General features: G+C 43.9%; 1 protein-coding gene across 1 annotated transcript in view; it reads right to left on the bottom strand.

Annotated features, from left to right (window-relative positions):
* The window catches only part of ABCA1 (ATP-binding cassette, sub-family A (ABC1), member 1), a 77,473-nt gene that overhangs the window by 35,559 nt on the left and 27,052 nt on the right, over positions 1-14,862 (bottom strand). Inside the window, exons 5-7 of the mRNA XM_009887208.1 lie at positions 12,670-12,791; positions 8,336-8,548; positions 1,126-1,182 (exon numbers count right to left, since the gene is read on the bottom strand). Of these exons, the coding sequence (XP_009885510.1) occupies positions 1,126-1,182; positions 8,336-8,548; positions 12,670-12,791 (392 nt within the window). The remainder of the gene's footprint in view (positions 1-1,125; positions 1,183-8,335; positions 8,549-12,669; positions 12,792-14,862) is intronic.

Here is a 14,862-nt window from a genome sequence, read left to right as displayed (position 1 = left end):
CTTAATTTCACTGTAAATGGGACCCAGCGGCAGGTTGTGGGACTCTGGGAGGGATGCGTGCCAGGAATTGTTGGCTGGCATGGCGCTGGCTCCCGGCAGCCGGCCCTCCGTGGGAGTGGAGTGCACACTAACCTGAAGTGACCCGCTCTTGTGCGTGCTCTCAGAGGTTACTGCCGTTCACGGCTCTGAGCTCTTTTGCTCTGATGCAAAGACAGAAGACTAGCAAAGGGGAGGAGGCGGTGGCAGCATTGTTTAGTTTAGATGGTTGTGATTTCTGCTGCAGGGAGAGAATGTTTTTGCCTACTAGCAGCACTTGAAAGTCACAGCCAGCCAAAAAGCAACTAAGATAAGTTTGTGGCTCAAACTGCCCCCCTCCCCCCAAGTTTTAGACTTCTGACTCATGTTAGGCATGCAGGTCTTTTTCCTCTATCCATCGTTTCACCTGCAAAAACAAATACTTGCAGTCTCTATAATGTCACTTTGCCTCTGCAAATTGCCATTTATGTTTTGCCAGAGCCTTTCTGAGCCAGCGTTGTGATGCCATTGCACTGAGTACCCCACAAGGACCGGAAAACCATCTCTGCCCCCAAAAACTAGTTAGACAAAGAGCAAACAGTAGCCTACAGCTACTAATTTAGATTAGCACAGCCACACCACCTCTTCCACATGCCACATCATCACCACACCCAGAGACCACTAGATACAACCAAGTAACATCCCTGACACGATTGGCAACTGAGTGAAAAAAATAGAAAGGAGGCAAACCTCCACATGCGGTTTTCAAGGCACTGCTAGGCAGCAGATGTATTGCAATCCCAACAGTTGCGCCACTGCTGAGAAGGCGAACCCCCCAGAAAACGTCTTAACTCCTGCTCCTCCCATGAGGACCCAATCTTTAGACACACATCTGATAAAGTCATATGGTGTTTGTAACTTGAAGTGCCAAGGGGTTGCAAAGTGCGTGCTGCCACTGCTGACACAGGCTGTAGGATGGGAGGAAGTTTCAAAACAAGGCAGGGATCTGACTTTGAGTTGCACCAAGGAGACTCGTGCTTCTTGTACTCAACTGCAGGCTAAGACAGGAGCCACGGTGATGTGTCCTCCTGACATGAAGGCACTCCTTACCTCTTTAACAAGCTTCCCAAGGCTCTCTCTCAAAGCTTCCACAGTTTCTGACAGATCCTGCAAGGAGGAATTGAAAGAAAGTCGACTCTGCAGGAAGAGAGAAAAGGAAACCAGAAGTCACTGCAGGGCACAAACAAAGAAATTAAATTCTTGTAAACATTCTTGTAAAGAAGAGTAGTAAGGACTGTTTACATAGCAAAGTGTTTGATGGGGAAGACAGAGCTGGCTTTCTGTGCACTCTTGAGCTTAAAATACCCTGGGCTTCAGCACCCCACAATATAATGGGGACACCCCTTTCCTTCCTCACAGGTTAGGTACACAGATGCCACAACCAGAACCATCCAAATAAAGTGCTAAATGCATGCATGTACACTTACAGTGCAAATGATGGCTTGCATTCCAGGTCACAATACAAGCACAGCCTACAGGACAGCATGTGGACAGACCTGAAATCCTGCAAGCCAGTGCTAAGAAGGGGATGTAAAGTTTACACAAGGGAGGAAAAGATAAGTTGGTAGACACAAGCTTTCAGCGGGACTCCACGGATACCAGCTCAGATATGGGGAACTCCTGCTGCAGTGCACTTCAATACTCAAGTTCTCCCATGAGGCCTTGACATTTTTTTATCTAAACCAAGGGCGTATTTTAAAACAATCAGCTTCCATGAAACAGCTGACACCATAATCACAAAAGAAAGACTGGCAGGTTTCCAGAAGTGGAAGGCACAGCTTTCAGAAAACTATTTGCTCTAGCAAGGAGTTGCACTGAAGACAACAATTTGTTTCCAGTTGGTCTACATGTAACTGGTGGGTCTGGGTTTTGGTTTGTGGTGTTCTTTTTCCCTTCTGTTCATGTGGGGAACATTGGACACAATCCTTCTTTCAAGGGAATGAAGATTAAAATAATTTCTTAAGATTTCATGTAAGCAGCTACACATTGCAGCATTTGAAAGCATGCTAAAGTTACAGCATTGTGACACACAGAGGAACAGCCAAGGCCCTTGATGTCTTTTGCACATGTCTTTTGGGCTGAAGCTTTTTCTTTTCACATCTTTCCTGGGGCAATTTCTGGAAGCCAAGTCTGGAGGCTTTCACTTGTTCTAGCTGATTGCTGGAGGGAGATAAGACCTGGTTAGTGCCAGCTGGTATAAATGGGCACTGTTCCACTGATCTGCTGGGGCATTTAAGACCCAGCTAACTTTCCTGAGTCCACAGTTAGTGCCTGCTCCAAAGCCAGCTGCAAATTCAGGGAGGTTTTCTCTAACCTGTATGGAGTCCACAACACTGCTAATACAGTCCTTAAGGTCTAGATAAATTAAAACACATCATTAAGGCTAAAAGAAAATAAATTCAAATTCCCCACAGGCTGAGACCTTCAAGACATATTTAAAGAAATATAGTTAGCAAATACCAAAGCTACGTATCTGCACTACCACTTCAGCAACAAGATGAGATAGAAAAAGTCCTGAATACAACTCACTGTATTCAGAGGTGATTCAGGGACAAGGTGGATAAGGAAGAGTTTTCTGATGATACTAATTGGTTCAGAACAGTGAAAAGTCAAAAGCCAATTGCAAAGGATTAGTGAAAGGCTTCATGCTGACACAGTTATAAAGTGCCAGGTGAAATTCAGTCCTGCAAAGTAAAGTACACAGGGAGAAGACAGGTATACTTTAAGACAACCTTCAATGGGTCTGAACTAAGTACTGTCACTCAGAAAGGGAGATCTTAGAATTACAGATCAACATCCACAATGCAATCCTAGTTCTCAAGTACTAGGTGCAATTTTGGGCCCTCCATCTCTGAAGGAACACGAGTACAGAAGAAGGCTACACATATGATTCAAGATAAGAATGGCTTCTGAAGGAAGAGTAATAGACAACAATTCTTCCAATGGGACCTGTAATGACAAATAGAGGTTATGACAGATCTGTAGAATTTACAAGTGGGATGGAGAACGGGAACACGGGATGATTGCTTATTGCACCTATCATACAGGACTAGAGGCTTCCAGTGAAAAGATCAGTTTAAATCAAACCAAAGGAGCTACTGCAAACACAACTTAGCCAAAATGGAGAAATTCAGTAGATATTACGCAGTGCTGAAGGTACCAAAAGTTAATATGAGTTTGAGAAAGGCTTAGAAGAACTCATTACAGAAAAAAGCTTACCAAGTGCTATGAAGCACCAAGATCCCAGCAGTAGCTGAGAAAGTCGGAGTTGCAAGCTACTGAAAAACAGGATATTACATTGAGGAGATGTTACTATATAAGTGCCCTATGGCTGCATTCTTTCACATGCTTCCATTATGAGCCACTGCTGACTAGCACTCGGAGGACAGCGAGCTGAACAGGACTTTGGTGTGACCCAGTATACAAGTCTCAGGTGATTCAAGAAGCTTGCAAACCTTACCCTGAAACACGAGGAGAACCCACCTATCCTTTCACATGCCACCAACCTGACCTTTCTTCCCTAACAAATTCACAGCACTCCGAGTTCACTTCTCACCAGAATTTACAATGATACCATTACTATGGAGGGAATTTTGTTTTCTTTACCACCATCCCTTTGCACCCTAAAGACCACTCGTGGAGCCTCTCACAAATCATATCTCTAGAGACAATGACAAAAATCAGCCACAGGTGGCCAGTCATCTTTGTGCAGATGAGCATGTAATGAATTTCCCTGGAAAAGGACTCTTTCTAGTGGGTCTTAAAAGTAGTTCATTACATTCATAGGAGTACTCCAGACTCATGGTGGCTCCAGTAAGTTGGTCCCACTATGAGGGGTGTCTTAAGTAGGTCTCTGCACTAAATATTGGCGGGGGGGGCGGGAGAAAGCATGGCAACGACTCATTCTCCAGTGAAACGCTGGAGAAACATCACCTGTCCCTTCTAGGCACACTGTGGAAAAACAAAGTTCTAGCAGCTTTTGAACAGAGCTGCCCTGTACTATTACTGTGTTAGTGGCTGGTAAGTCATGCCTTCATCTAGAGTTGTCTTTCGGGCCAGCCAACATTGTAATACTCTTGAGGTACAGACTGCACTGAGTGGACTCTGTGTGCTTATATATGCATGCTACAAGGCTCAAAAGAGACGAATACTTGAGATGACGAGAGCTGACTGCACAGTCAAGACAAGTCGAATAAGTCCACCTGTCAGCTCCTGTGAGCAGGGATGGACGTGTCTGTTTCTTTAACATGCAGGAGAATGCATGTGTTTGAAGTGTTACAGAGGTCATAAAACTGAGCCACTGTCTGCATCATACAGCTAACTGTTTCTGCTTAGTGAGACCACTCCGCCGTGTTTCAAATTAAACAGCTATTACAACTTTATACTGATCTTAGCAGAAACTTTACACTGAACTTTGCAGAAAAATCACATGCTTTAAGCTTCTGCATTTGTTTCCTGGGAGTGGATGTCCCAAAATACAGCTGCTTAAAAGCACGATATCATCACTCTTGCCTGAAAATGCTCTCACAAGAGCAAGGAAGCCACAAGGTTAGTTGCAGCACGTATTTACCTTAAGAGACCTTTTCTAAAGCCATTTTTCAACTGGAATGCATTTATTATTCAATGCTTACTTCATGCTAACCATATGACAAAATACCACCCATATTATGAAGGGAGAAAAAACAACTGGATTTTCAGATGCTCACCCACAGTCCAAGGTGACAAACTGTAACATATTTATGGCTTATTATAGACCCACACCACTGGAAGTGAGTGTGGAAAAGCCCTTCTTAGACAGCGCTGCAGACATGAAATCCCACAGAACCAATTTGAATTATCTTTGTCATTTAACCTTTCCCCCAAATAATTTTCAAAACTGGGGAGCTTTGAAGAGGGAAAGCTGTACAACAGACAGGTATTTTTATGATGTAAGACAGTCACCACCCATCACACCAGTCCAGTGGGACATCTCTAACTTACTGCCATTGCTCTTGCTAACCAGGGTTGCCTGTAACCTTCCCCAAACTGTGTAGTTCTTCCATGGGACAAATGCTGGCCCAGCACAGACAGAAAGCCAAAAAGGAAATTTGTGTATACACAATGAGAGGTACTATTTCACTGTTGTTCTAAAACCAGCTTCTCCTGCCTCGCAGTCTCACTGACTACACCCAGTGCAAGGCAAACCTCAAAAAGAAAGGGTGTGTCCACAATGTACCAGGTGCCCTATGGTCCATAGTACTTATTGTTGGCCAAAAGGCTTCACAGAACGGATGAAGATGCGAGTCCTAGAAAAGAGAATCAGACTTTTTGAAACACTTGTTGCTTCTAGTGGAGTGAATACTCAGTCAAGAAGGAAAGCTGATCCTCTGCCTTGGCCCCCTGTGATCACTCCCAGATATTCTGCTGGGTTTTGATCTAAACAGCCCACCCCAAATAGGTTCTTACATAAGAAAGAATAAGGACACACACTATAACCTCCCTACCATACCTCTATGGGCTTGGCTTTGTTTTCTCATCCTGCAGAGCAGGCTAAATTGAAGTCACACAAAGCATCAGTGGCAGAGCTAGAAATCCTAGTGGAAAATTTTAATTAGAAGTCCTTCTTTGTCTTAACTGCATTTTGAGCAACACTGAAGCTGTTCTAGATAGAACTGATGAGCAGGTATGTAAAGAAAGGTGTTTACTTTTTGCCTTTCTTTTTTAAAAAAAGCTTCCTTAGCATTGCTGTGACATTTCAAGCTCAAGCATTTCACTACGGACACACTTTAATTTCCTTTTTAAAAATGTGCTCTGTCCATAATTTACTAATAATGAGTGTTTTGTTGCGAGTTACCTAGAACACTTACAGTTTCCCTCAGGCTGCAAATGCACATACACTTCAAGCTGGCAGAAGCAGGTGTTGATGTCAGGGTCTCAGCCCACATACACACACCCTGACCACTGGGTTCTCAATCTTGCACCCTCCCCTTCATGTTTGTGTAAGCACACAATCAGGTCAGTCACTTTTAATCCAGATCAATTCTGTGATGTAATTTACTGCATCGTCTTGCAGAGGGAACAACAAATGGGAATGCAGAGGGGCAGGAACAGGCAGGTGGATGCTGGCCTGAGTTTTCTGGATTAAGATAGTTCAGGAAACTATAGCCACTCTACTGGCCAGATAATTGAGTAAAACCTCCTGTTTTACTAGTCAAGCCCTGGTGTTGAATTTACACAGTTCTTGCATGCAGTTGCAAATCCTTTTCACTCCAATTGTGTTGACCTGATCATACTAAGATGCTGCCTCTCCACAAGTCACAGAACATTGCAAGCAGTGGAGCCCATGTCCCATTACATGAGCCAAAAACCTGCCTCTGAATTGCTGCTGTAACTGCATTTGATTTGGCCCTTAGTTTTACTTACTGAAATGCCATGCTGTGAAGTACATCAAGGGGATTAAGCAAAAAAATTAAAAATCTATCTCTGGGGAAAATGTTGGCATTGATTTATGGGCTCTGTAGTGGATAGGTGCATGCTATTTTCAGTGTGCATGTCCAAGACTTGACCCACTGTGCCTTTAATGATATGCTATGTCAAGAGCCTCCTTTGTTCATGAACAGAAAGTTACCTCTTTGTTCAGAGATGTTACTGCAGGTCAAGGCACTTCTTGGCCTTTAAAGACACTCAGTTTCAAATGTGTTGGTTGTGATCCTAGAGTTAATTTATTCATTTTGCCTGGCCACACTGAAGCCAGTTGATTTTCATTTCACTGTGATGCATTACAGCAGCTTAACTAGTCTGTGACATTTTTCTGCGGAAAACTGTGGATCTTTACAGGACAGCATACATACACAGCAGGTTTAGAACTGCTGGCTTCTAGACTCGATTTTTTTTTCCTTTGAAGCCAAGATCATGAGCCAGCTTCTTGGAAGTCCCTCAAAATTGCACATAATGTCTATATCTACTTTGCTGTTGCCAAGTGGCACAGAGTGGCTTATTACTGCTTTCTTTCACCAACAAACAATATAGATGTAACTACACAGATATACTTAGTACCTGTGTGTGTCAGCTAAATTTTAGAGGCTTCCACAAATGAGAAAAGCAAGACAGAGGCTCCGGAGGGCCCAGAAGACCAATACTGAGTTCTACTATAGCTGGCTAGTTTCAACCCCTTTGGCCCCCAAAATTCCAGCATCTCTGAATGATGTGAAGTAAATGCATGCATACACATCTAATTGAACATAAGAAACCACTTACAGCCATTCCTTTTCAAACAGCCCATCTTTTTTACAGTAACAATTTTAGTGCCGTTACCTCATCTCTTAGTGCTTATGATTATCTTGCTCTTCCATAAGGAAAGAAAAAATGCAGATGGAGGACATGTGGAAAATGGAAGATGAGCTGTGGACAGAAGTAACTGACCACTATGTACTGTGCAGAAGAGTAATATGATCCCAGTACTTGATAATGACCCCCTTTGACTGGGGACAAAGCCAAGCAAGTGGTACATGACTTTCAGTCCTGAAGGGCTCATCAAATCTGGAAACTCACACAGCCCAAGTGTTTATTTCTTCCACAGCAGACAATAGAGTGTTTGTTTTAGCGAGTAACAGAGTGGGTTCTGTGGTCCCTTCTTCCCTCTACTGGTATTTCCAGCACTAACTTCCTCAAACTTTTGTATTTTACCAGATATTGCAGACCTATAACAAAGCATCACTGGAGTTTCCTAGATAAACAGGTAAGTCCGCTCCCGTATTCAATGCCCCCCCCCCCAGTAATGTATTTTCCTGAAGTTCAATGAATTCTTGCTCCAAAACCAGTTGGTCAATCTTTGAAACAGAGCTTTAAAACCTGACTCTTCTTTGTATGAGAACTCAAAGGAAGTTGAAACTTCTGCACTCAGAAGCCCCATAGTAAAAGCAGAGGGTGATGGTTTTAGCACTCAGCACAGGCCGGTCTATTATCTGGGCTAGTTCCAGCCAAGACACAACATCTGACCAAAATACAGGGACAACCAAGAACCTGTTTGTTAGGATGCAGCATAAATATTTTCCTCTTGACAAACTGAACTTCAGACCACACACATTTATGCTCCACAAGTACCACACTGCAACAGGAATGGTAAGAATGACAGGAAGAAGCAGTGTTGTTCATGCTCCAGTGATAAAGGCCATCTTTCTTCTTTCTTACTGCCAATGAACAGTTCACTCTGGAAATGCAGGGCTGAGTTCCTAGACTGAAAGCCCTAGAAAATGTCACGTTGTCAATGTCAATCTCTCACAGGTGGGACCAGTGGACTCACCTGAAGGGGCTTCAAAGGATTCAGGTTAGCACGGAAGGCTTGCTCAGCTGCATGAAGTTTTTCCTTTGGCAAGGTGCAAATGAATGCTTCAGAGCCCATGGCCACCGTCCGATTTTGGATTGTAAGAAACTCAGACAGTGTTGAGCTATTGCAGAGATCTCGCAGTCGCATTCGGTAGCCAGACACAATGACCTGGAACAGTGGGAAAAGCATGTAAGTCTCCCTTCATGTAAGATTCATAGCACAAAATCGGTTGTCACCTCGACAAAACTAACCATTCATAATGCTTCCAGATAGAGGTAAGAGGGCATTCTTCCCTACAGGTTGCACAGCCCTGACCATGCGCAACTAAATTCCAAGAAAAACATGTTTCCCTGATGAGTACATGGGGGAGAAGTCCTGGGGGAGGCAGGTCTCTCTCCACTTCTCCACAAACACGCACAGGGCAGCAGTGATCCTGTCCTCCACAGCAGCCATTTCCTCCAACCAAGGGTACATGCATTGCCTAATCTTCAGTCTTCTGGGAACTGAGCCACAGAGACAAACAAGGCTTGTGACCAGACACAAGTCTGGCAAATGTATGTGAAGGGCAAGAGACCTATGTCCCAAACTCCTTAGATATATCTGCCAGCCACATTTTCTGTGCTGTTCTGGATCAGGATCACCTTCTCCCTTTGCTCTGAAGTATCTCTTTACTATCTGCACAGCGAAACATTTTGCAGTGTTTCGGGGCAGATAATGTATCAGTGAAAAAAACAATTACCTTAATGGCTGAAACAAACAAGAAAAAAGATCCTCAAGTCTTTCACAGGCGTATTTTACTTAAGGGAATAGTTTGCTTGTCAATGTTTCCTAATCCATAAGCAACCACCTTATTAATGAAACAAATGTATTAAAATCCCTCCGAATTATTACTAGTCCCTTTCAAACCCGATGGCCTAGTTTCTTTTAATAAGGTCAGTGACAGGATTTAGGTTTAGTGAACAAACTGGTATATGTCAAACAGGTGCACACCTCATAAAGGTGATAAACACAAGGCAAATCCAGAGTCTTCTGCTGGAAAGAATTTTTTGTTTGCCTTGGGCTAGACAGAGGGAACAATTTTATTGTAAATGCACAGGTAGTAACAGCTCTACACATAATTTCTTCTTTCTGTTCTTTTCTAATGCCAGTGTGTATTGCCCAACTTCCAGTAACAACTAAAGAGGATTGATCTACATCCCAGAAGAGTTAACACTTACTAAATTACAGTGGTAAGTCCGAAAATTTTTTCATCCTTCAAAACCAAAAGGGCACCAACAATCCAGGGGAGGAAAGCACACTATGTTCAGAAAACAACCAGATGGAACTGACAGGAGAGGGAAAAGATTTATAATGCAACACTTGTGCAAACCTTTAACTTTAGTCTGCATCCGTATGCCAAAAATAGGATGTTTCCACGTTGCACACTCAACTGAATAAATTAGATGGCTCTCACATCAAAAAGACTGGCCTTTTGAAAGTTTGGGTGTTTGGGGTTTTTTTTGCCAGCAGAGATACTACCACCACTGCAGACATGCTGAAAAGAGGATATTTCTGTGGCACTGGAATGACAGTCAGGAGACCTGGGATCAGTCTTAAAGTAGCTCCCCTAGGCGGACATACAGAAAATCAGTGTCTCCCAGTGCCTGCGTCCTCATTCAGAAAACTGAAGATGAACAATCCTTCCACCACCCCTGTGTCTGTCCACTTTTTTCATTTGGATTTTAAGCTCTTTCACAGAAAAGTTGCTCTTTCCAAACGCAATGAGGTCCACAGCACATGCCCTAGAACAAAGGCCCTGCCCACCCCCTCAAACTAAAACACCCTGGCACACCAAGCCAATTTTCTGTAACCATTTCAAGTTGTCTGAAGGCATGGTGCCTTCAGCAGGCAAATATATTCTAAGTGACACGTTAAGTCCCCTACAGACTCTCAAAATGCCAGGCTCACGTCTGAAAGCAGTCACAGATGACTACTTTGTGCTCACAGGTCACATCGTTCTCACCTGGGACTGCCCCTGCTGTATGAAACAAGGGAGATTTGTTCCAGGCAGCATACGCCTTGGCCATTACTATTTACTCCTCACTGCCACTCAACATGTCACACTGCAGGCTTGGCCCTGGACCTCACTGTGCCCCTGCTCCTGCCATCCAAGCCACATTACAGCTATCTGGCCATGCCTGGACAACAACAGCATACTAGACTTGATTAGATAGCTGCCTGCTCAGTACTGATCCAGGCTCCTTCCAAACCCCACACCCTTCTGAGGGCACCTGCCACTATCAGAGAAACACAAGGTTGAGCCACTCTGCCCCTGGAAGCAACATGCCCATCAAGACAAGACTTTGGCTATTTTTATGTATTTCCACTGTATTCAATATTCTGAATACACCACCCTCCTTGGCATGTTGGAGTACTGTCACTACAGAGAACAGAAGTCTCACATCCTTGATGATTTCAGTTTCTTACTTGCACATCATAACTTCTGGGCTTGTTGAACAACCACAGGATGCTAACAGACTGCAGGAGAAGGCTGTATTTGCTTGCCTTGCATACTCTGAATAGGCCCTTCTATATGACCTTGTGAATGAAGCTGTAACCCACTCATACAGTCAGAGACCAAACAACTATTGCCTATTAACACTGCAGTCACTATGCAGCTCAGTGGTGAGGTCAGATCTCCGCCCCAGACCTCCAGCAGAATCAAAGCGGTCCATCTTGTGAGTCAGATAAAGTCATCCTGCAGGAAGAGAGAGCTCTGCCTCTCAGTTATTATCTGAGCAGAAAAGTGCTTAAAGAAAGATTTGGTAGGCCACTGTCCTCCTCTGTGGATTACTGCCCTGTTGTTTCTATCAGCTCTTCTGGCCATCCCAGAGCACTATTAAAAATAAGCACCACCATTCCCAGTGCCCTGGCAGAATCAGCACAAGAATTCCACACACAAGAACAATGCTTAAAGCATTCAGGCAAGAACTAGCTGACTGATCACCCCTTCACCACCCTTCAGACACATTACGTAGGTAAAAAGCTCAGCTTTTCTTCTTCTTCTGCTGGCTTTGCCATATACAACTGATACAATATGGCAGCCATACACCGTATGGTTAGACCTAGGGTTTTTTTATCTCTCTGAAAATCTTTCTACCTTTCCATCAGCTTAGAAAGAATGACTATGTTGATGTTGCTGGAGCCTTCCAGTTATCCTTGCAGAACCACCCACAGCCCAATTCTGTTTTAATCTAGCATCAATTTCAGGCAAATTAGTTTCAAGTAAAATAAGACTTGCAGCCTAAAACGGGTAAGAATTTTTTTTCCACTTTACTTTTTCTTAGTGAAATATATCCTTAACTTGTAGGACTAATTATCAAACTGCACTAAAACAGATGGCTTGATAGAATTCAGTGAAGAATGAGACAATGTGTGTGAAGGGGGACAGCATCTGTAAGTACATGAAAACAAAGTCTGAAAGGACTATTAATCAACTCCACTTCAAAGAAAAGATCTGATCTGGAGTTAGGAAGCAGAATGGATTTCCTCCTCCTTTTGCACATCACCTTTTGCACTGCCTTAAGAGAATCACAAGTCTTCCTTTGAAGTCTGAAGCAACCAGTTTGGACTTCTGCATCAGAAAGGATGCTGGTAGACTAGCAAAAAACATGTTCTGAGCTTGACAATGGCAGACAGCCATCCCAAGACGGGGCCTCCAGCCCCCTGTCACTGCTGCCTATGTTTATGAAGGCAATCACGGGAGCACTCAGGAGTTTCATTTGACATCAGAACTCTCTTGTACTACATTATACAAGTTTACTGTCCGTCTTGAAGACCTGGCTACAAACCCAGAAGCATACCTCCTGGCACTGCACAGGAATCTAAGGCAGAGCAACAAAGAAACCTTGCTCCAGACCGTGCTGAGTGACCAAACTATCACCCCATTTTTATTTCTAATCAAAGTAAAACAGTGATAACAGCACTATCAACCTAACTGATGTTTTATTTACATAAAAGATAAAAAACAAAAACAGGAAAGAAGAAATTCAGTATAGCCTGAAGGGTACCATGCTATTTTTTTAGGCAGATCAAAACATTTGTGTGTGGGTCTCAGCATCCTTTTACAGCTTACAACCAAATAAGACAGTAAATTGAGGGCAAGAGGGAAGAGAGAAGCAGGGATTACATTTTCCTCTGTGTTTATACACCACCTAGCACAGATGGGTCCTGCATTGTGGATCTTGGCACTATGATTAAACAAACAATAGAGGAGCATTATGTTAGTGGTTGAAAGAGTGGCTCTTTACCTGCTGGAGGTTGACCTCTGCATCCAGTAGCTCCTCTACTGCCGATGATGGCATGGACACATTATGGAGGAGGAAGTCTGAGAACGTCTCATTGTCAACCAGGAAATCCCGAAGTTTCAAGTCTGGAAAGTGACAAAACAAGCAACATTCTGGTCAGGGCAAAGCCAAAAGGAAACTCATGTGAGAGCTCTGAACAGGAAAAGCAAAGCTGACAAACAGGGAAGAGGGAATTACACAAGCCATAGCACAAAGGGAAAAGAGGAGCTGCTGGCAAAGTGCTCTGGAACTTGGCAGCTTTCAGAGATGTCAATCCATGATTACTTATCTCAAACAAAGAATAAAGAACCTTCAAAAAAAACCTCCCTTCAACATCGTTATTTCAGCTCAATTTGCACACACATACACAGAAGCAGCAAGGCACACCAAGCTGCTCTCCTCATCTGGGATGGAACCTACTCCAGCAGTAGCCTTGCACAAAGATTCAGTTTTGCTTAATCTCTGTATTGTAACCCAACACAGGACCGAGCTGGTGCACAGACCACTGAATGATTTACTACCCTATATTTAATTATGTTAATAGTAGATGTACTCTACCACAAATTTCAAAGTCTAACATACGCAAACACACAGACATGACACAGAATCACACACAAATCTAGGAAGCAATCTTAACCACTCAGCAACATTTCTGCAAACATTTTTAAATTCCATTTTCTTTCCCAAAAGCATCACCTTATGAAGCCACTGGCGTTTCAGCTCTTGGCTTTAAAACAAGTTTGTATCTCTGCCACAGCAGAGGGGAACCATCTGGAAATTATAATCTGTGCACACTAATGAAGTTCACAAACCTGGAGCTTAAACAACTGACCCTCACACTGGTTTGGGCTGGTTTGTTTGTGGTGTTTTGTTTTGCGTTGGTTTGTTGTGGGGTGTTTGTTTTTTTTTTAAAAAGAGAGAACAATTCTATCTTTACTATGCTTAAATAAGCAGCAGTGAGGAAAGCAGCTGTGCCAGAAGGAGCCGAGAGCAAGTTTCACAGGATTTACAGAGGTGATTTCCAGGCTCAGACAAGTCAACCAGCCAGGTGTCATGCTGCTTTTCTCTGCTCTAGGAAGAGAGGATGCCGCAGCCCACGGCAAACAGTGGAAAGACACGAGCTCTACGGGGAAAGTAATGCGAGGGAGCCCCAAGGGTTTGTACCTTCCCCCTCTTACGGGGAACAGCTGTAACAGAATATTTTTTTCCTCCCCCCTCTTTCCTGTTTTTTGCGTAGCTCGGTGGGCCGTACCCTCAAGAAAAGGCAAAAAGATAGAGACCCTCGAGGCTGGCGGGGGGGGACGGGGGACTGGCATGGGGGGGTGCCTTACAAATTCCCTCCTGCCTTTTCGTTCCACCAGAAGGGGAAGGGAAAAGAGTACATCACACCCTCCCACCCCCCCTCCTCTGCTGAGGCGACGCGCAGGTTACTTTGGGTCGACTGTTTCTCGCTCGCCCTCCTCTCCCCCGCTCCCGCCCCTCCCCCCAGCAGGACCACTCGGCGATATACTGGTTTTGACCACGCCGTCGTCAAACGCTCCGCTGCACCCCGTCACCGAAACCAGCCGCCATCCCTTCTCCCAGCTCGGGGAAGATCTGGGAAAAGAGCCGGCTCCTCTAATGACATAAAAACGACCTTTTCTTTCCAGCAGAGGCTACAGCACCCTGCTTCACCGCAACTGGAGCAAAAATTCCTCCCACCCTGATTCCTTGGTTACTTCCTAAATGCGCTGAACTCCCTAAACACTTCTGCAGCTTGTTTGTTTTTTGGTGAGATCATCAACAGTTCGGAAACTCGGATGGACAAAGGGGTAGCTGGCTGAAGGCATGCTGGCATGCAGAGATCAGATGTTTGATAGCTTTTTCGTTTAAGCTGACCCCCTTTATAATATTTTTCAAGGTCCTCTTAAAGAGCCACACACCTTTTCGGGAAAAAAAAAAAAAAACACAAACACAACAAAAATCAAATAATAATTCTCCTGCTTTTCTGTTGCCTCATTGTCATTTTGCTTTTGGGTTTGCCCAAGCTTTTTTGTTTGTGGGTTTGAGTTGGGTTGTTTTGGTTTTTTTAACCTTATGGAAGCAGGATTTTCTTGGTTGGGAACATATTCTACAGGTAATTGCAGGAAAGCAACCTGAACTACACTGGGATTCCTG

The sequence above is a fragment of the Charadrius vociferus genome, unplaced genomic scaffold, assembly GCF_000708025.1.
Source record: "Charadrius vociferus isolate BGI_N301 unplaced genomic scaffold, ASM70802v2 scaffold586, whole genome shotgun sequence".
Lineage (NCBI taxonomy): Eukaryota > Metazoa > Chordata > Aves > Charadriiformes > Charadriidae > Charadrius > Charadrius vociferus.
This window is presented reverse-complemented; position numbering and strand designations above follow the sequence as displayed.